Raw genomic sequence first — 20,428 nt, forward strand, 5'->3', positions numbered from 1 at the left:
CGCCTAGTCCCTGGCAGACGCAAGAGGCCCATCCGCCACAAGAGGGCCTGCTCTGTTGCCGAAGGAGACCCGGGGACGTCTTTCTTTTTCTCTCGTCCATTCTTTTCTCTAGCCAGGATGTGGAATTGAACTTCCTGGGTAATTGCAGCTTGCAGCTGCTTCCCCCCAAGACCCCCCTCGCTCTTCATCCCAGCTCCCTGTAGGGGGGCGAGAATTTCATCCCATCGGCCATCACCACTCCCGGGCAGGCCGCACACTGCAGTCGCGGGCTAGCTGCAGGTAAATGACCTGAAATTGAGGCGGGAGGCTGTGCAAAGAGCGCCCCGGACGTTTCGACCCCCGCCCCCCTCCTGCCGCTGCCTTTGCCAGGTCCGGTAGACCGGGAGGAAACAATGGAGGCTGTGCTGGATACGGATGAACCCCCGAGTGATGGGGGTGGAGTGATTGCGATGCAATCTTTCCCCCCTTTCCTGCCTGGACCTTTAGCACTGGGCGCAGATCCTGGCCCTAGAATGGCAGGGGGTGGAGTGGGAGTTCAGTATGGAGGGAGGGTCAGTCTGCTAGCGAGGGGTAGAGTAAAGCAGGGTCCAGTCCTTTGCAGTTGTGTTTTGTAACCCTTCCACCTCTTTGACTAACACCCCCGCCCCCACCTTTTGCAGGGATGTCCATCTCTTCTCACAAAGTGCTTTGTCTCCATAATTTCTGGCTGCCATCCATTCCGGATTGTTCCATCTTTTTGGCAACAACTTTTAATGTGCATGCCCACACAGCAACCGCCTTTAAAAAAAAAAAAAGCTTGTGCGTGTAATGTGGCTGTTTTGGGGGTTTTAAAAATTTTTTCTTTCTGCATGCTCTTTCTTGAACGTCCACACACATAGTTGGAATTGCTTTGGTCACTGAGGATAGCACTTCATGCATCTGAGGAAGTGGGTCCCTGAAACCTTGTCTTCAAAGTGCAACAGGATTCTGGTACTTTTGCTACAGCAAACACAGTTACTCCTCTAGAATGCTGTTAAAAGCCTGTACTTGTCCACCCTTTGCATCTATGCCTGTGAGATTTTTCTCCCCTTGTCCTACCTGGACTGTAAGGATTTTCTGTAAGAACTGAAATATGCTTAAATATTAGGAATATAGACTATAACCATTACAGAGAGGTTAAGGGCTGTTTCACATTACATAGCAACACACTCATATTTGCCATTGTGTAATGGCTCAACAGGAAGCTGCAGGCAGCCTCAACTTTCTGGCAGGTATATCTGTGCAGCTCATGTTTTCAAATGCTTGCTCATCACATCAACATGTTTATGTTTTTTGGTGTATACTCTTTTTTTTTAAAAAAAGTATAATATGTAAAATACACCTAAAACATGTAATATGTGAAGAGGCCCTAGGTTTCTCTGCAGACTCTAATGCCACTACCGCAAATATAAATAACTGTGGACAAGCTTTGGGTAGCCTGCTTACCCATTCATATTTTATTGCAGTGTTCCCTTGGGGTTTTTCCCCACCCTGGGGATTAATATTTTGTGAGGTGGTTCACAGTTCAAATGCTTTATAGTTCTGATAATTATATACTGTATACAAAGTATAACTATATACTGTATAAATAGAGAGTGATTAGGACCTGTATTGGAAGAGAGAAAGCACTTCACAGCATGTGAATGCTACAGCACAGCTGTATAGTTAGATATCACACCATCTATAACAAGTGATATATAACCACAAACTACAGGACAAGATGGGAAGTGTGTTATCATATCAGTGAGTGCAGGCATGTTCCTCTCCAACTCTTTCTGAAGAGTGCCTTGGCACAACATGGACAATGAACTGGCATAATTTGTAGGCTCAATAGATTATTTCTTTGCAGTCCACATTTAAAAATGTCTTGCGATGTAGCTTGGTTTAAATACGCCATCTTTCACTGAACAGTTAGTTATTTGAATCTGTAGCCCATCCTTGGCTACAATATCAGTGGGTGATCTGGAACAACTGCTACATCTCACCCTTAGTTTAGCAGTTTGCAGTAATACACCGGATAACTAACCAAAGAGTCATCTTACAAAGTGGTGGCTCTCTTGTATTTAGCAGGAAAGAGCAACTGTCCCCATTCAGCACAGTAGAATTTCTCTTCAGTGGCTATTGCTGATATTCTCATCATGTTTCATTTTGTATTGTGAGCCCGTTTGGGATAGGAAACCATGTTCCTGTTCCTGTTGCTATGCAAAGTGCTTTGAAAACTTTGTTGAAAAGCAGCATATGAAAATACTACTACTACTACTAATAATAATAGTAATAATAATAACAACAACAACACTGCAGGATTGTTGTATGAACTGCTAAGATTGTAAAGTACTTTGAAAAATCTAAAATGCTATGTAAATTCTAGGAATAATTATTATAAAAACAAAAACCTAAACATTAGGGATATGCAGAACTGGTTCAATTGTGAAGCGGACTGCCGTGAACTGGGTCGATACGAGTGGTTCTATCGCAAACAGGTTCGAGCTGGTTCATTGAACTGACCAGCCCAGCCGATCGGTTCGACTAAACCAGTTCACATATCCATGGTTCAGTCCAAATTCAGACCGAACCACACCAAATAGTCCATGCACATCATTATAAAACTAGTAATTTTAAGCCCGTTATAATAACGGGCGCTAGGGTTTTTTTTTCTTTATTCCTTCTTCCTTTCTCTTGTCCTTTTTTTCATTTTTCTTTTCTTTCTGTTTGTCTTCCTTTCTTTCCTTTCCTTCCTTTCTCGCTCTTCTTTTCCCTCTCTCTCTATTTTTTTAAAAAAATTATTCTTTTCTTTCTCTTTTCCTTTTTTCTTTCTCTAATGGGCGTGCTCTGTGGGGGTGGTTCCCCCCCCCTTTGTTCTTTACTTCTATCTCTCCTGTTTTCCCTTCCTCCCTCTTTGGTTTTCCCCCCCTTCTCTCTCTTCTCTCTTATTCCTTTTTTATTTCTTTTATTTTATCTATTGTTCTGTCTCCCTTCCTCAGTCCTTGTTTTCTGTCTCTCTGTTATGTTTGTCTGTCTGTCTCTTTCTCTCTCTTTCTTTCTGTCTTTTCCTTCCTCCACTCTTTTTTTAATTTACCCTTCCCTCTCCCGTACTCTCTTCTTTCCTTGCTTTGCCCCCACTCTGAAAAAGTCCTGAAGACGCCTATGTGACCGCGCACCCCACAGCTTGCTGTGAGCGGAGTCTCTCCCTAAGGAAGCGGCTTGCTCTCACTGCGCTTCTGCCTGAAGGCAGCGTGGCTCGGCTGCCACGAAACTGAAAGCAGCGGTGAGGACTGGAGCGTCTGGCCGGGGCACAGACTACTTCCTCTCTGCAACTCAGGAGCGCCTGGCCAGGGCACAGACTAGTTCCTCGCTGCAACTCAGCAGCACCGCTAGTTGCTCCTGCCATTTCAGCGGCCCTTTAAAGGGGCAGGGCCCAGTCACAGCAGCAGTAAAAGTGTACTCTGCGTTACAGAGCGGCTGGCTGAGGCCGCTCCAGTCCCGGCGGCGACGCTGCTCTCCCAGGAACAAAGCGGAGGCGGGAGCGTGCACGCACGACGGCTACTCCGGCAGGCCGCCTTTGCAGTCTCCAACTCAGCTTGCTCTGGGGGTAGGAAGAGGCGACAGGGGCGCCTCATCGTCGGCCCGCGCACCTGCTGAGGGATCGGGCAGCTGGGAGGGCGGGCAAGGGCCCCAAAGTCTCCCCCCCACCTGGCTTCAGCGGCGCCGCCAGGCCTCGGCGGCAGCTCTGCCACCACCTCGGCCGGCTCCCCCTGCCGCCTCTTCCTCCCGGCCGGCTTTGGCGGCGCAGCCAGGCCTCGGCCATGGCTCCGCCACCGCCGCCTCGGCCATGCCGCGCCCTCCCCGCCGCCTCCCCGCTCCTCCAGTTTCCCCTGCCGCCTCTTCCCTGGTTTGGGGGGGCTTCCCCAGCTTCTTCGCGGCGGCCGCTTCTGGCCGTCCAACATGGCCGCCTGGTGTCGGCGGTCGTGTCTCCCTTGGGCTGTTCTGGGCCTGCGCTTTGCGCAGGCCCAGAACAGCCCAGGGAGACAGGGACGCAGATCCCCAACGTTCCAAAGCCACGGACACTCACTTAGGGCTTTATTATATAGGATAGCTTAAAAGCACAACATAAAGGTACTAAAAGTTTGTTAGTCCATCCAACTTAAAAATATAACTATTAAAAGTTGCAATTTGAGGAGAATAAGAAGACATTAACCTGGTGGCAGAAATTGCATGGTGATATCATTTGGCAGGCCTTTCTGAGAAGACTGTTCCATAACAGCTCTTCTGCTGAGAAAGCCCTGTTCCAGGTTGCCATAGATTTTATTGCTTTCCCTAAAGGAAGGCACTCAAAATAGAGCCTCTCCACCATACCTCATTGATTATTTATTGAGAATGCATATTTGGGAGGAGGCAACCCCAAAGTTATGGAAGGCCCAAGCTGGTCCCCCCCCCCCCGCTCAAAACTTGTAATATGACACGAAATTGACTGGCCTTTTCTTTCCTCCGCCTCCCACCTCCCTTCATTGCCACACAAGAGTTGATTGACAATATCACAAATAACCTTTCCATTCTTCTTGACATAGGTGGTGTCAAGTGCCTCTCTTGACGAGAGGAAGAAGACCTTGAAAACTCCTAGCAAGAGGGTACATCAGTAGGCCAACATGCAGGAGAGTTACGAAACGGTGATTTCACTGGGTAAGGGATCCTGTTGCTGAAATTGTAATTTGAACCTCACTTTTCATCTGCTATGAGAGAAGGCAGGTTCTGTTTTTGGGGAGGATAAGGTGCTAACTTACTGTTCTGTGCTCCTCCTATCACCCCACCTGTGTGCACTCACAGACATACACACATGACTATTCCACCAAAATATTTGCTCTGCTACCTGCCTCGTTTTCACTGCAGGGGGTGCCAAGCCAAATGTAAGCTTCAGTTGTGATTTACATGTACCTGAAGCTTTTGCCATAATAACAGCCTCACTAAGATCCGTGGATGACATCCAGACTAATGCTGCCCTGGTGCAGTAAACACACATAAGAAGGTTGCATCGCTGAACAGATGCTCAGAGTTGTGCAGTCCCTTGCACTCTCAGTCCATTTGCGCAAACAGGTTAGTGATTAGTATGGGTATGCACAAAATGCATTATGCATTCCATTCCATTGTGTTCCATTTCGAGCTTGGAAAGGAATACAAAATGCATGAATCATTCCATCGGAACAACCAGTCAAGCCAGTTCTGATGGAACGACCCTGTTCCATTGGAACGGTCCATCCCCGTTCCGAGCACTATTTTGAATTCGAAAATGGTGCTCTGAACAAGGTTCAAATGTTCTGCCTTGGAACAGGTTGTTCCATTCTGAGCTTGGAACAGGCCACCCTTTTAAAAGGGTGTTCTGTTCCGAGCTCGGAACACTCGAAATGGCCCATTTCGAGGTAGAGCTTCTGACCTCAGAACATTCTGCACACCCCTAGTGGATAGCTTTATATTAGCCTTGCAACATATGTGGTCTGAGGTAGTAGTAGTAGGTGCACCAGAGGTTGAGCAAGCAGGCGCAACACTAGAACGCAAGCTCCCAACTCCGCAGAACTAGCTAGTGCAACAAGTTCACACGTGATTGTTGCGTAACATGTTTGCGCTTGTGCAACATTAGTTTGGATGTCACCCACAGACTGGCCAATTTCTAAGTCTGGTTGAGCTGAATTATACTGAATGAGGCCATAGAGTTTGTTTCTTTTACCAACCTCACCTTAGGAACTTGAATCAAGTAGTGACGCTGAGAGCCAAATAAAACAATTGAAACCCATTAATACAGTTTTTTTTAAAATTGCCTTTAGGGAACACTTTCTGAACCTGCTTGTTTGCTGGGTAGCTCACAAAGTAAAACAATAAAGCAACAGTTTAGCAAAACATACAATTAAAACACACAAAACAAAACAAAATATTACAATAAAATACATTTTGAAAAAAACTTTTAAAAAACCCCAATTTTAAAAAAGTGTGAACAGATTGATTTTCACCTGATGTCTAAAAGCAAAGTGATGGGAGGCTATTCCGTTCATGGGCTAGCCTCCCCAGGCAAGCCTCACTGGGGAGGTTGTTCCATAAATGGGGTGCCACCACCAAAAAGGTCCTCTCCCTAGTAACCACCCGCCTCACCTCATTTGGCAGGGGTACTTGGAGCAGGGTCTCAAGATCCAGGTAGGGACATATGGAGTAAGGTACTCTCTCAGGGGTTGTAGAGCATGGTCTAGCATTCACAGCTTATGTGGGGCACTAGCCCAGCCTTCCCGACCTCATGGTAGCAAAGCATAGTTTTTAGAGCATACTCAGTACTCCTCTGCAACAGCATGTTGCCCAGGAAGATAATTAGTGATGGGCAAACTCTTTCAGGGAATGCAGTTATTAATCTTCTCATTAAGGAAGTCCCAAGAGTTCCCTGGAATACAGTTTTAAAACTACTGTACTAAAGCATAAAATATTGTACCATAAAAATAGCTCTGTATTATCTGGAGTATTTTTACAAAAGAAATTGTGTTGCGATGCCTATGTGCCTAGTTGTGGCGCCACAGAGAAAGGTGAGGACCTGAAATTTTGGAGCTTTTGGAGAGTCATGAATTGGTAAGCAATTTACTTAAGTTTCCCATACACCGCATCCAAAGGACCTTAGCTAACCAAACTCCTTATCCTTGGGGAGCATCTCCTTTGGCTTGTTAACCTGTTTTGTGCTCTTCTTCTTTTAGCGGAAGAAATTGCCATCAGCTGGCCCCGGATAACTGCCTTCACAGAAACACGAGGGCGCCGAGGCCTGGCTCCTGGTAAGGCCTTTGTGTGGACGGGTGGGTTGGTTTTTTTTTTCTTCCTGTGTGGATTGTGTGTCACAATTCAACCACCTGAAAGAGTTAGATCTAAGATCCTCCCCGTGAGTTAGAAGTCTCCATCTTCCAGTCTAGAGCAGGACTGTCCAGCTTTGGCCCTCCAGCTGTTGTTGGACTACAACTCCCATCACCCCCAACCACGGTGGCCAGTAGCCAGGGACGATGGGCATTGTAGTCCAACATCTGCAGGAGGACTCAAGTTGTACAGCCCTGAACTAGAGGTTGCGGCAATATTCATCTATCTATCTATCTATCTATCTATCTATCTATCTATCTATCTATCTATCATATTCTTTATACTGCCTGATATGTATATCTCTAGGCAGTGTACAAAATTTAAAATATTTAAAAGTCACAAATTAAAATAAATGACAATAAAAACAATAGAATAAAATTATTAAAACAAGTTTTAAAAATTATTAAAATTCTAATTAAAAGCCTGAGAGAAGAGGAGGGTCTTGTTTTCAGGAGGGTCTGAAAACAAACAGAGAAGGAGATGCTCTTATTTCAGCAGGAAGCTTATTCCAAAGCCCTGGGGTAGCCACAGAGAAAGCCCAGTCCTGGGTCGCCACCAAACGAGCTGGTGGCAACCGTAAACTGATCTCTCCAGAAGATCGTAACAGGCGGCAGGGCTTATGACAAAGGAGGCGCTCTCTCAAATAGCCTGGACCCAAGCCATTGAGGGTTTTATAGGTAATAACCAGCACTTTGTATTTCACCTTGGAACATATTGGCAGCCAGTGCAGTTCTTTTAGAACCGGTGTTATGTGGTCCCTTCATGTTGTCCCAGAGGCCAATCTGGCTGCCACATTCTGTACCAGTTGTAGTTTCCAGACTATGTACAAAAAAAACAACTGGGGGAACACGGGTAATGGATGCAAAAACAATATCACAAAACCCATGAACAAAGACAAAGGCAATGAATACAGAGGCACACCGCAGGTTGAAGCCAAATTACACATATAATGACAAATTCCCGCAGGCACCCATATTATAACAGCAAATGAATACAGGGATAAGGGCTACAACAAGCCCCACACGATAAAAGATGACGACAGTCACTGGAATGCTGGTCGTTGATAATGAAGTAAGTGGTGCTGCTGTGCCAGAAATCAATCCTCAAAAATGCGAAGTGCTGCACTCTGCACAAAAACCTTGACCTGAGAGGCTAGGCACAGAAATCTTGAGAGTAGAAACTGGACTCTTTCTTGACAGACTTCCTAGGTTGTGGTCTGTTTCGCAAGTGTCTTCATCAGAAGTATAACTTCTGTAAGAGAGTAACTGGCCCTATCCACCCCCAGCACAGTACTTCCAGTGACTGTTGCTGGTGTGTGTCTTATGTTTCTTTTTAGAATGTGAGCCCTTTGGGGACAGGGAGCCATCTTATTTGTTATTTCTCTTTGTAAACCACCCTGAGCCATTTTTGGAAGGGCGGTATAGAAATAGAATTATTATTATTATTATTATTATTATTATTATTATTACAGTCTTAAATTAGGAAAAGCCTTGTCACTAAAAGCAGCATCTCACCACCGGGTCCTGTCCCCCCACAATCAGTACTTCCATCCTATTTGGATTCAATTTCAGTTTGTTATCCCTCATCCAGCCCATTATTTTAGGGAAGATATGCAATTTCCTGATGAGGTCGGCATAGAGAAGTAAATCTGGGTGTCATCAGCTTATTGATAACACCCAGCACCAAACCTCCTGATGATCTCTCCCAGCAGTTTCATGTAGATGTTAAAAAGCGTTGGAGACAGTATGGAGCCTTGTGGGACTCCACACTTCAGTTCTTGCTTAGTGGAACAACAGTCTCCCAAGCGACACCATCTGGAATCTGCCAGAGAGGTAGGAGTGGAACCACTGTAAAACAGTGCCACCCAATCCCACCTCCCTCAGGCGGTCCAGAAGGATAGCATGGTCAATGGTATCAAAAGTTGCAGAGAGATCCAAAAGGATCAGCAGAATCAAACTCCCTCTGTCGATAGCCAGTTGGAGATCATCCATCAGGCCAACCAAGGCAGTCTAGACCCCATAGCCCACACAAAAGCCAGTTTGAAATGGGTCTAGATAATCTGCATCATCCAAAACTGCCTGGAGCTGAGAGGCCACCATCTGCTCAACCACCTTGCCCAACTATGGAAGATTAGAAACGGGTCTGTAATTAGCTAACTCTGAAGGATCCTTTTGATTCTTCAAAAGTGGTCTAATAATAGCCTCCTTAAGACAAGGAGACATCCTGCCCTTCATCAGCGAAGCATTTATAATATTATCTAGACCCTTTCTGATAATATGATTATCAGATGCAATAAGGCAAGTTGGGCAAGGATCAAGAGAACAGGTTGTAAGACGCACAGTCTGAAGCAGTTTGTCCACTTCCTCAGGAAATGAAAATGATCCAAACTGAAAATGATCCAATCCAATCCCATAAGAGGAGTTGCTGGATACCTCCACAGTAGACTCTGCAGTAACTGTGGAATCCAGCTTGGCCTGAATCTGAGAGAGTTTATCTGCAAAAAAAGTTGTTAAAGACGTCACAGCGAGTGACTAATGGTTCCAAGTTTAAATTCAAGGGGGAGGGGGTACATACTGGCTCCCTCACAACCCTAGACAACTCAGCTGGATGTGAATTTGCGGAAGCAATGTGGGCAGAAAAGAACCACTTCTTTGCTGCCCGTACTGCCAGAGCATAGGTCTTCAAATGTGCTCTTTGTTGTGCCCAATCAGACTCACACCGAGTCTTCCTCCACTTGCGCTCTAATCGTCTTACCTTGCTGCTTCAACTCCTGTAACTCATCCAAATACCACGGGGCTGTCTTTAAAGCAAGTCAGGGAGGACACTCAAGAGCTATTATGTCTGCTGCTCTAGAAAGTTCATTATTCCATCTTTGTGCCAGAGCATCGACAGAATTGTTAGCAGAGCCAATCCTAAACCTCTCCAAGGCTTCTTGGAATCCTGTTGCATCCAATAACCTCCTCGGGTGGACCAATCTAATAGGTCCTTCACCCCTGCAGAGGTGGGTCATTGTTGTAAGTTCTACCTTAACCAGATGGTGATCCAATATTATAGCATCTGAATCCATTCCAATCACATCTCTAAAGATATGTATGTATTAATAGTTGCTAGTACAACAATGTAGAAATGATGGATTATTGTCATTTACCAAATTGCCAGGCACTCTCGTCTGAGCATTGGCAAAAACTAGCCTCCATCCCAGCTAGAGAGATGTCAAATATGGGGAGAGGCCAGGATAGAGAAAGTGTACGGGAGCGCACCTAACTGCTTCCCTCTTCAACAAGCTGTTCAGAGCAAGGGAATATAGCAGATCTCCGAGCTTTATAATAGACAGTGGCATGGGATTGGCATTCTGGGATAATCTGATTCTCAGGATTTGGGGGATTCTGCGTTGTGATCAGTGTTCTCTCTAACAGGGATTCCCAGATGTTGTTGACTACAATTCCCAGAATCCCCAAGCAAAGGCCATTATAGCTGGGGATTCTGGGAGTTGTAGTCAACATCTGGGAATCTCTGTTAGAGGGAACACTGGATATCACAACAAATTGCCTGCAGTTACCTCTCCTAACCGGTGGCTCTGGTTGTGCAGGGTCATCCACAGGACCCCTGGTTTTCAGCCTAGCTGTGCCTGACTCAAATGCATAGATCAACAACAAAAACATTTTCCCTTCTAATTTGGAAGAAGAAGAGGCGGGGGTGGGGGAAGGAAAACAAATATTAGCCATGTTTTCCTAACCTGCAAAAACGATTCTGATGGCAGACTCTGGACTCCCCTCACTACATCATTTCACGGGGCTGTCCCCAGAACCATGAAGATGAGCCTCTGCCCGGAGCAGCAGGCTCACTGCGTTGCTCACAGCAGAGTCTGGCATTCCTTTCATTCCCTTTCCTCTTTTTTCCTTTACAGGACTAGAAATGGAACCTGAGCAAGGACAGCTGGCCCCGTTGCAAGGTCAAGCGGCAGCGGCCACCGCAGGCTCAAGTGAAGAAGAGATCCTGCCAGATTTCCGGAGGCAACTTGGGGTGATCTTGCAGACTGTAGGCAAGGCGCAGGTGGAGAAGATGCTGAGAGAGCTGGTGAAGGAGCAGGAGCAGCAGGGAAGAGTCCGGCGGCGCAAAAGAGTGACCAGGAGCCCCCGGCATGGAGGTAAAGGCCCTGCTGGCAGGGGAGGGCCTGCCAATCTTGCATGGGGCAGCTGAAGAGGGGTAGTAGGGAGGACCTGCTTTTGCATTGCCTTGCTGCCAGACATTTGGCTTCTCATTTCATACTTCTGCCTGATATTTAGAATCCTTCTTCCCACCCCACCAATATCCTTGCTCTTCTTCAGTTACAGCCCCTCTCTTTGCTTTGCAGAAGTCAGAGATAGTCAACTTTATACCAGTTGTTCGAGCTGCATCGTTTGTCCTACCTTGGAGCAGAATTTGGATCCTTAAAGTCAGTAGCGGCTGATGAGGGCTGCTCTGGTGGGGGTGGGGGGGGAATACAACTTTAACCGGCAGCAAACTTGCCTGCTGCTGCTGATTCCCAATATTCTCCCCCCCACCAAATTCAATTTTTATTAATTTTTAACAATAGTAACCATTAACAATCATAATAAACACAAATGGACTTCCCGCGCACCTCCCTTCGTGAAACAACAACTATAAATTTTACCCTTATTATAATGTTAATAAAAAACACAAATTTAAACCTTTAGCATAAAAAAGAACCATTAATCTACCCAACCTGCATTTCAAATTTCAAATCCTGCTGTAAGATCAATAGTAGGAAAATATTTTTTTAAATACAACAAAAAAGGTCTCCTTTTAACTTTAACCGGCAGCAAACTTGCCTGCTGCTGCTGATTCCCAGTATTCTTTACCTGGCAGTCACCCGCCTCAGCATCCTGTAGGAAAGCTGCCCCGCCCTCGCTGCTGAGTTGGCCGCCACACATGTGCGCAGAGGCCATTTGCGGGGTTAGCAGTGCCCAAACCTGCCATGGTAACCCATCACATGGCCTCCATTTATGTGTGGCGGCCAACTGAGCAGCAGGGGTGAGTCAGCCTCCCTGCAAGAAGCTGAGATGGGCCGTGTAAAGGATACTGGATATCAGTGGTGGGTAAGTTCACCGCCGTTAAAGTTGGATTTCCTCCACCCTCACCGCCCCGCCCCTGGAGCAGTGCTCACTGGACTCGACTGCTTATAGTACAGGGCAAGCAGAGTCACCAGACCCAAGCCTCAGTGATAAGTATCCCTATGATTTGCTAATAAGAGGAGCGGAGGGAATATCATCATTGATGTGGTTCTGAACCCTGACGTGTTCAGATGGTTGTGCAAAAGCTGCAGCTCTTGTCAAATGCATCTCAGAGTGTTGATTTCAATCTACAAAGACCTAATTGACTTGGGCTCAACATACCAAGAAACACGCTCTTTTCCCTCCAGAGATACTAGGGCAGTTCACACGATCAGAACTTGGGTGGGAGACATCTTCTGCCCCAGTTCGGGAACTGTCACTCTCCCATTTTCTGATCGCATTTGAGTTCTAAAAATAAAGAAAAAATAGTTGGAGGTGGGGAGCTTGATTGTTTGCTAAGCCCCAGCTGGGTATTAATTATCTATCTATCTATCTATCTATCTATCTCATTTTTATACTGCCCAAAACTTACGTCTCTTACATAGGATGAGCACGCCCTGCCCAGATTCTGTCCTCAGCTTTGGAATGAGATAGGTGGGGCTGCCACCTTGAACGCCACTGGCGGTCGTGGCGCTGCTTGGAGTGTGGTGGAGATCTTGTGACACCTCCCCCACCCCCATAATGAAATAGGTATGGTTGGTAGGGCTATGAAAATAATCCTACTACTGCATCAGACCATGTGTCCAGCGAGTCCATCTTATCCTAGTGGGCAGCAGCACTCCAGGATCTCAGTCAGAGGTCTTTTCTACCTGAGATTTTTTTTCATGGAAATGCCAGGTTTGAACCTGGGCTCTTTTTTTTTTTTTTTAAACTAACATATTTTTATACCGCCCAAAACTTATGTCTCTTTTTGCATGCAGAGCATGTGCTCTACCTCTGAACTATAGTCCTGCTGTGATCTAACCTGCCACAATCTGTAAGAGTGACCAAACATGTCCCCTTGGAGGGGATTGGAGCAAAGAGGTCCAGCTCCATCTTGTCCCCTTGGAGCAAATTTGGAGCAAAGAGGTCCAGCTCCATCTTTTAAACATTGCTGTGCTTTCTTCTCAAGGTGCAAAGATTTATCCACCTTTTTGCTCCTCCAGCAGGTGATGGAACTGGTGGGCAGAACAGCTTGGAGACCCCACAGGAGCTTCATGTTGGAAAAGTGGAAGGTCCTGAAGTCTTGACCAGAAAGGCACCTGAGAATGAGCTGCAGGTGCCCCTCTTGTTCCCAGGGCTGGTGGCAGGACAAAAGCAACCCATTGCAGGGAAGACTGTCCATAGGGATGCCAGGGAGTGTAAAAACAGCTTTGCCCAACAGCAGAGCCCTCTGGGTCCTAGGTGGGGGGCAGGCCCTGAGCCCAGGGAGAGCATCAACTGCAGTCTGCTCCACACCATGAGCCGGGACTCCCACGATGGAGGGAGAGTCTGGCCACCTTTCAGTGAAAGAGCCCAGTTTTTCTCAGGGTGGCAGAAACCACGCTGCACCCAGAGACGCCGACGCCTACCTGCAGGAGAAAAACCCCACCGCTGTGGGCCATGCAGGAGAGCCATTGTGGCCCCACCACCGAGGTCTGATTCACCACCAAACTCTGCCTTGGCCCCTCTCTTGAACTCTGCCTCGGCATCTTCTCCTGTACCGCCTCTGAACTCTGCAGAGCCACTGACTGCCACCCAGTCCTTGCCAGTGAACTCCGCTTCCGCCCCACCCCGAAAACCCCATGCCTGCGAGGAGTGCGGCAAGCGATTCCGGATCCTGGCCAATTTGGAACGGCACCAGCAACGCCACGCGGCAGAAAAACCTCACCAGTGCCGTGACTGTGGGCGCCGCTTCCGCTGGGGCTGCCACCTCGAGCGCCACCGGCGGTCGCGGCGCTGCGTGGAGTGTGGTGGAGGCCTGGCGACCCCTCCCCCGCCCCCCTCTCCGCCCCCAGAACCTGACCGGCCCTATTCCTGCGGGGAGTGCGGGAGGCGGTTCACGCAGCGCTCCGCCCTCAGCAAGCATCGGCGGCTGCACTCGGGGGAGCGCCCCTACGGCTGCGGGGAGTGTGGGAAGCGCTTCCTGCAGCGCTCTGACCTCACCATCCACGTGCGCTCTCATTCCGGGGAGCAGCCTTACGTGTGCACGGAATGCGGCCGCCGCTTCAGTGTCAGCTCCAACCTCAGCAAGCACCGGCGCATGCACCGCGGCGAGCGCCCTCATGCCTGCTCCGTCTGTGCGAAACGCTTCCTGCAGCGCTCAGAGCTCCTCATCCACCAGCGGGCTCACACTGGGGAGCGCCCCTATCCTTGCACTGCCTGTGGGAAGCGCTTTGCCCGCCGGGCTCATCTCAAGCGCCACCAGCGCACCCACGGGGTGGTGCCTGCCACTACCGCTGCCTCTCGCCACCAGAGTGCCCGTCTGATGACCACCTCTGCCACAGACGCAGCGCCCCTCCTTGACCGCCAACAGCATGAACATGGGGGAGTGTCTGATGCCCCAGAGTCACGTCCCCACACCAACGCACTTGCCACAGGGCCATGCCCACCATCAGCTGGGCCCACGGTTTTCTCAGCAGCCCGAGGCCCTGTGGGTGCTGCCTCGTTGGGCCTGCCCTGGTCCGTGCCCTCCTCTACCCGCCTCCCCTTTTGCTCCAGTTCTCTCTGATCACATGGTAGCCTTCCTGCATCCCTGCCCTTCAACAATCTCCCTCGGCCAGTGTGCACTCCAGTCGAACCTCAGTTTCACGGGTGGGGCCTAGCCCCGGGTAGATGAATTTGGGGGGCAGGCCAGGTGCTACTAGGGTGCTGGAGTGGTTTACATTTTGGGGCGCTGCCCTTGTTTGCTAGGAAGCCTGGCAGTTTTGTTTCTTCCCCCTGACGTAGGGCCTCTAGTGTGCAGGTGAGGCGGGGGAGTTGGATGGGCAGCTACGGTCCCCAGGTGGGACATCAGCCATACCCCCTGAAGTCTAGATAGAGCTCTGTAGCACCAGTCAGCATGACCAAGTAGGGCACATCATTAAGTCTGGGGGTGAGGGCTCAGATCACCTACCTTTGTGAACTGGGGAGAAGCAGTCCAAGTTGACTGCAGCTAACAGATGCAAGTAAGCATCATTGTCTGCACACCACCATGTGATTCACGGGCATGTGTTTCCTAGACACACAAGATACCTGTCCTCTTGAGACCATCAACCACCTACCTTTTGTTCACGCCTCTTCCCCAACGTTTGTAAACTTTATTAGTGCCCCCTGCCTCTGATGCTCAGTTCTTCCTCACCAGTAATATTCCCAAACAACCTTCTTGGCCAGGGATCTCCCCTTGATCAGACTGCCTTGGGTTTCCTTTTCAAGGAAGAGAAGTTCAACCCAGCATCTCCCAGGTGCTCAGCACCCACTTCTGGGGGAGAAAATGGCATCCTTGCTTATGTTGGTGGCTCCATACCCACTCACACAAACCCAGTGGCTATTGCATTCACTGAGGGGTGAGTTGTGTGTGGCCTTAGGGATCCAGCACAGCTCATGCTTCTCTTCTGTGGGTAAGAATGCCACAAGGCTCAGGCACTTGAAGACCCAGGACCACAATGGGAGGCACAAGCCAAAAGGAAGAGGACTGGTCCTTTCAAAACAGTTGAGCAGCAAAGGATGGAGCAGTGATTTGAACTTGGTTACTGCTTGCTGAATTTGGGACATGATGGCCAGTGCTTTCAAAAGGGGTCACATTGCTGCCATCACCACTGGTTCCTGAAGGCACACTGGCAGAGGAGGGAAAGCAAGATGTGCCTGCTTTGGTGGGAACTGTGGACTCGGAACGCTTTGTGGGTCAGGGAGGGAGTATGTTTCAACAGTTGCTGCTGTTTTCAGCAAGCCCTGAGAATGGTGAAGATGCTACTGAGAAGGGATCAAAAATCTGTTAGCTTCTCTCACTCACAAGATGTATGGTTGTTCACCGGAGCAGTGTTATGTCTCCAATTGCTTGTACATTCCTGATACCTTTTGGACTGGTGCTTTATTGCTAGGGGTGGGATCAGAGAGGTAGGCCGTGAAGGTCTGTGGCTTGGCTTGGGCTCTAGAATAGGGAGGGGGTTAATAATAATAATATCTGATTTAGGACTAATACAGTAGAACGTTTTATCAAAACTTAGCATGGTGGGGTTTTTTTTAAACATACATAGAAAAATGATGATTCCCAATCTGTAAATATAAATGAATCAAATGGAATATTTTGCAGCTCCCTTTCCCCAAAGAAAAAAATATTTACACCTCCAACCTTAAAATATAAATTGGTGCAAGCAGTCTGAGTTTGCCGAGGACAAATCCCCCAAACCCAAGTTTTGCTAGATTCAAGGTCGTTCGACCATTTTTGAATGTGGGGAAACTTGGTAACATTTTTTATTTGTGCAGTTTTTTGTTATAGCACCACCTGACTTGGGAGGCAGATTTTTGGTCATTTTCTGGCTTGCACATGTTTTAAAAAACATGAAGGGGAAGTGTTATGGGAGTGGCCTTGAAAAAGGTTGCAATAACTGCATTCGGGTGGATAAATAATGAAAACTCAGGTCCTGTTTCCACCCCGGATTCCATTGCTTCTTGGACAGTTTTATTTAACTTATTCATTATATTTGTACACCGCCCCAAACTTCCATCTCTGGGTGGTTTACAGTTTAAGAGATTAGTCTGATTTAGCAACAGCCATTCTACGAGTAGGTTAAAATTTCTCTCTCCTTGACTGATCTGCAGGGATGGGAGAATAAGAGAATTGCTTCGTCAGATTTCTGTTAGTCATTCTATATTAGCTCTTGAGCAGGGATTATCGGTGTCAGTCAGTTCAGACATCATGTGGAGCCAAGAGTAAACGACTTTGCACACTATCTTGTGTAAATCCAACTCCCTACACAAGCCTCAGAAGAATGTTATGCCCTGTTGCAGTTAGACATGAGCCTGGATGAGTTTGCCAGATCCTGGCTTATTCAGAGTAGAAGTTCTAAAATAATTTAATTCCAAATTCAGACCTTGGGTTGAGGTCATAGTTTATTTTAAGACCTCTGGTTAGAAAAGCTGAGTAGTTGGTTTGGACACTGTGACCAAGCCTGGCTTTTTTTCTAACCACTGTCAAATTTTTCTGACGTTTGCTCCTGTGCAGGTTGTGGCCCACCAAGCTGAATGCAGCTCACCAGCCACGACTTATAACTTTGTTGACAAATGCCACCACTTCTATTTTCAATCTCAGGCAGGCAGAAGAACCAGGTGATTGCTGGTGGACTGTGTTTTTGGATTGGTGGGTCATACATTGCGCAGGTTTAGTTTAACCTTTAGGAGCAAGTGATGGGGAGTAGGTGTCACTGTTAAGTGCTTAGAAGAGTCCTTATGACTGACCTGGAATCCAGTGTGTCAGTGGTTCATCGCTATCCATTCTGGTTCACTGTAGGATAGCACACACACTTTGCACGTGTTCCACCTCCCAAGCTATTAACGAAAGGACAGCCTGTTTCTAAGAGCCTGATGAGGCAATTCATTGGCAAGGGTGTTCTTCACATGCTTACAGGCACATTACTCTCTAGGGGCTCAGAGAAGCTAGCAAAGGCTTTCTGCAAGAAGCACAGATCCTGATGGGAAAACAGTTGTAAGCTCCAGTACCAACTGAAATGATGGTAGTAGTTCCATTATTCTGTGATAAGGGATATTGACCCAAGACCTGGTGCAGGATGGTGCAATGTTTAGCATAAAAATGTGCACCCAGTTCTTTAATTCTGTGATCTGTAGAAAATGTGCAACTTGGCCTTGTCTTATATTGCATAATTTATTTTGCTAATCATGGGGAAGAACAATAATGCACCACCACCCCACAGGAAATCCTGCCCAAATCCTCACCCTCTGGCTTCTGAAATTTCAAGAGGCATTGTCCACATACTTTCAAATCTACTTTTGTAACCATAATTAGAATCTTGCTTAAAAAAAACAAGATTCTTAGGGTGCTAAGTTTTGTACCCAGCGCTATTTCTTATATTTGTGCAGTGCTGTTCAAAAAACAAAAAAATACACATAGCACTGACTATAGTCCCGAAGGTGAGGAATGACTTAATTATGTCAGTATACTTTATTTATAATAGAAAGGTACAAAGCAGGGATTGGGACAGCATTTTTCTTTATTAAGATATACCAGAAAAAATGCATCAATAGCCCACTACATTTTGGGGCTCAAGGATTCTTCCTGGGAGCAGGACTATGGTTGTGGGAGTGTCCTTCCTGTAGACCCATAACCAAACAGCTACTGAGTGGGCCTCAGAGCTGGTGGGTTGTCTTGTTAAAGCAGAGAGTCCACCAGGGTCCATCTCCTGCTTTGGCAGCTGTTGCTGCTGATGAAATAAATGAAAAAGAAACATCAGAACAGCACTTCTGGGTCTAGCTCAGCATTCTGCCTGTCAGTGGTAGTCAAATATGTCCCAAGGAAGTTCACAAACAGGGTGTAATGGTGGTATCCACCTACTCTTTATAATCCCAGCATCAGGGAGTGAAGAGGATATGGCGCTTGTGCTTTTGGCTGTTATGGATATTAGCCACCAATCAACATCTCTGTTTTTTAAAAATCCCTTTTTAAAAGCCACTTATTGCTAATGGCCTGCTCAGCTTCTTGTGGCAAGGAGGTTCCAAGGCCACCACAAGAATCCTCCTTGAAACCTGGCTGCCTACCAATTCCAATGTGGATGATCACACCCCAGGTTTCTGCATTTTGAGAGGGTGCATCTCATGTGCCTCGCCCCCTGCTCTTTCCACATCACTTGTGAATTGATGTCCATTTCTCCAGTCAGTAAACAAAGAGCTCCAGATGGCATGAGAAAGCTAAGTAATCCACACCTCCTTGCAGAAGGCTGGAATGTTGTGGTTGTAGGCCTTGAACTTCCCATGGTGTCAGAGCTGCTGAATCCTGCCAAGATGTGCAGTTGTGGCCAAAGGAACTGCCTGCTTCCAGTATGCATCCGCTCACACATAAGAGGCCAACATTCTTGGGGGATTTTTCTGAGGCATGGCTCTTGGGGAACGGAGTCCTGGTCTCTGCAACTGACACACGATGCCCCCATCCCCACCATTGGCGTGGAGCATCAGCCCTCTGGCTGGGTGCAGCCTCAAAGAGCCGACTGCTTGATGCTGTGGAAGCTGACGTGAGTTGGCGATGTGGGGATGGACATGGCCCTTGCCACTCGGGCACGAATGGAATGCTTGTCCTGCCAACGATGCCATCTCTTCCGTACTGCAGAGCGGACCTGGGGAGACACACTGCGGGTCACCAAAAAGTGGAAGTTGCCGTGCTGCATATCCGTTCCTTCCCTCCAAGGGGTGCCAGATTCAGTGCCGAATAAGGCAGCTGGTTTTCAAATGTCAAAAATTCAGGCAAATTTTGAAACAAAGATTCAAAATTTGGTCAAATGTTTTGAGCCATGAGTACCAAATATTTTATTTTGAGGGACATTTCACAATACAAAATCTTAACTACACATTTTGCTGTTGTACTAATGTTCTAGACCTGAGATTTCTTCCCCTCTACCCCAAGGTAGTCAGTCTCTGCCCAAAATAATTGCCTCCCACCCCCAGACCTGACTATTTGTCCTTCAGAAGCCCATGCAAGGGATGTCCCACTGACAGCACGCAAGACCAGACCCAGCAGGCCTTCTTCACCTTGCCACTCTTCCTCCCAGCCCTGGCTCACCTCACTGTTCAGGAAACAGTAGAAGACAGAGACAAAAAAACCCTGTGGGGGGACGGAAGAAGAACCCAGTCAGTTAATCATTAGGCAAGAGTATATACCGTAATCACAACTTCCTCTCCTGGGTTTCCCATCAGGAATGTCTGTGGTTAATTCCATGTAAAAAGACAGAGGTTGCTGCTCAAGCATTTGATCTGTAAGCCCCCGGCTCCAAGACATGGGGGGGTGGGCTGTGGTTAGTACAGTGAGGAATGTACTTTCCACATGCTCAATGGCACATTTCACCATGGGTGGATTTGCATGATGTGGAAACCAGTGGCTCAGCCGAACTGCCAGTTCCCAGAGCATGCCCACAAGCTCAACTTGCAGTGTCAGGATGGTTACACCGGCATTGGGTGTGTCGTCTGAACTCGCCAGTGTCGGCATATTCTGCTCTACCTGTGGTCCAGAATCTGACCTCTGTAACCAGCTACAAGTTTTGGTTACAGAGGCCAGGTTCTGGACCACAAGTAAGGCAGAATATGCCAACACTGGTGAGTTTGGATGACATGCTCACTGTCAGCATAAATGTCCCAACACAAGACATCAGGCTCACAGACATACTCGTGGAACCTGTGGTTTTGTTGACCCGCTCGTTCTGTGTGTCATGCAAACCCGCCCTATCACTTTGTTTCATTGCTTAGCACTGTCTTTGAAAGCAGATTCC

General features: G+C 47.6%; 2 protein-coding genes across 7 annotated transcripts in view; one reads left to right on the forward strand and one right to left on the reverse strand.

The window, feature by feature from the left end:
- The first annotated feature begins 19 nt into the window (after positions 1 to 19).
- Positions 20 to 18,090, forward strand: LOC128330033 (zinc finger protein 135-like). Of its 3 annotated transcripts, none has more exons than XM_053262181.1 (5): positions 20 to 279; positions 4,584 to 4,695; positions 6,738 to 6,812; positions 10,796 to 11,035; positions 13,151 to 18,090. In XM_053262181.1, exons 2-5 carry the CDS (start codon positions 4,662 to 4,664, stop codon positions 14,689 to 14,691), a joined length of 1,890 nt encoding a protein of 629 aa, XP_053118156.1. In that variant the 5' UTR covers positions 20 to 279; positions 4,584 to 4,661; the 3' UTR covers positions 14,692 to 18,090. The 3 variants fall into 3 exon arrangements, with proteins under 3 accessions (XP_053118156.1, XP_053118154.1, XP_053118155.1); XM_053262179.1 differs by having other exon boundaries at positions 21 to 279; positions 13,148 to 18,090; XM_053262180.1 differs by lacking the exon at positions 20 to 279 and adding an exon at positions 1,160 to 1,250 and having other exon boundaries at positions 13,148 to 18,090.
- A 58-nt stretch (positions 18,091 to 18,148) lies between these two features.
- CRHR1 (corticotropin releasing hormone receptor 1) overlaps positions 18,149 to 20,428 on the reverse strand; it is a 111,681-nt gene continuing 109,401 nt past the window's right edge. For 3 of the 4 annotated variants that reach the window (XM_053262182.1, XM_053262184.1, XM_053262185.1), the window contains one exon: positions 19,142 to 19,767. In XM_053262182.1, the coding sequence (XP_053118157.1) occupies positions 19,537 to 19,767 (231 nt within the window). In that variant the 3' untranslated portion in view covers positions 19,142 to 19,536. Of the gene's footprint in view, positions 19,768 to 20,428 lie in introns of all 4 variants that reach the window. The other variant, XM_053262183.1, reaches the window with a different exon arrangement.

This window comes from Hemicordylus capensis, chromosome 6 (assembly GCF_027244095.1).
Source record: "Hemicordylus capensis ecotype Gifberg chromosome 6, rHemCap1.1.pri, whole genome shotgun sequence".
Classification (NCBI taxonomy): Eukaryota; Metazoa; Chordata; class Lepidosauria; order Squamata; family Cordylidae; genus Hemicordylus; species Hemicordylus capensis.

Bases quoted from the DNA above. Each gene is read 5' to 3' on its own strand.
- LOC128330033 (XM_053262179.1), top strand. From the start codon at position 4,662: ATGCAGGAGAGTTACGAAACGGTGATTTCACTGG. The intron at 4,696-6,737 runs GTAAGGGATCCT...TTCTTCTTTTAG, and splicing joins CGAAACGGTGATTTCACTGG to CGGAAGAAATTGCCATCAGC. The intron at 6,813-10,795 runs GTAAGGCCTTTG...TTTCCTTTACAG, and splicing joins GCGCCGAGGCCTGGCTCCTG to GACTAGAAATGGAACCTGAG.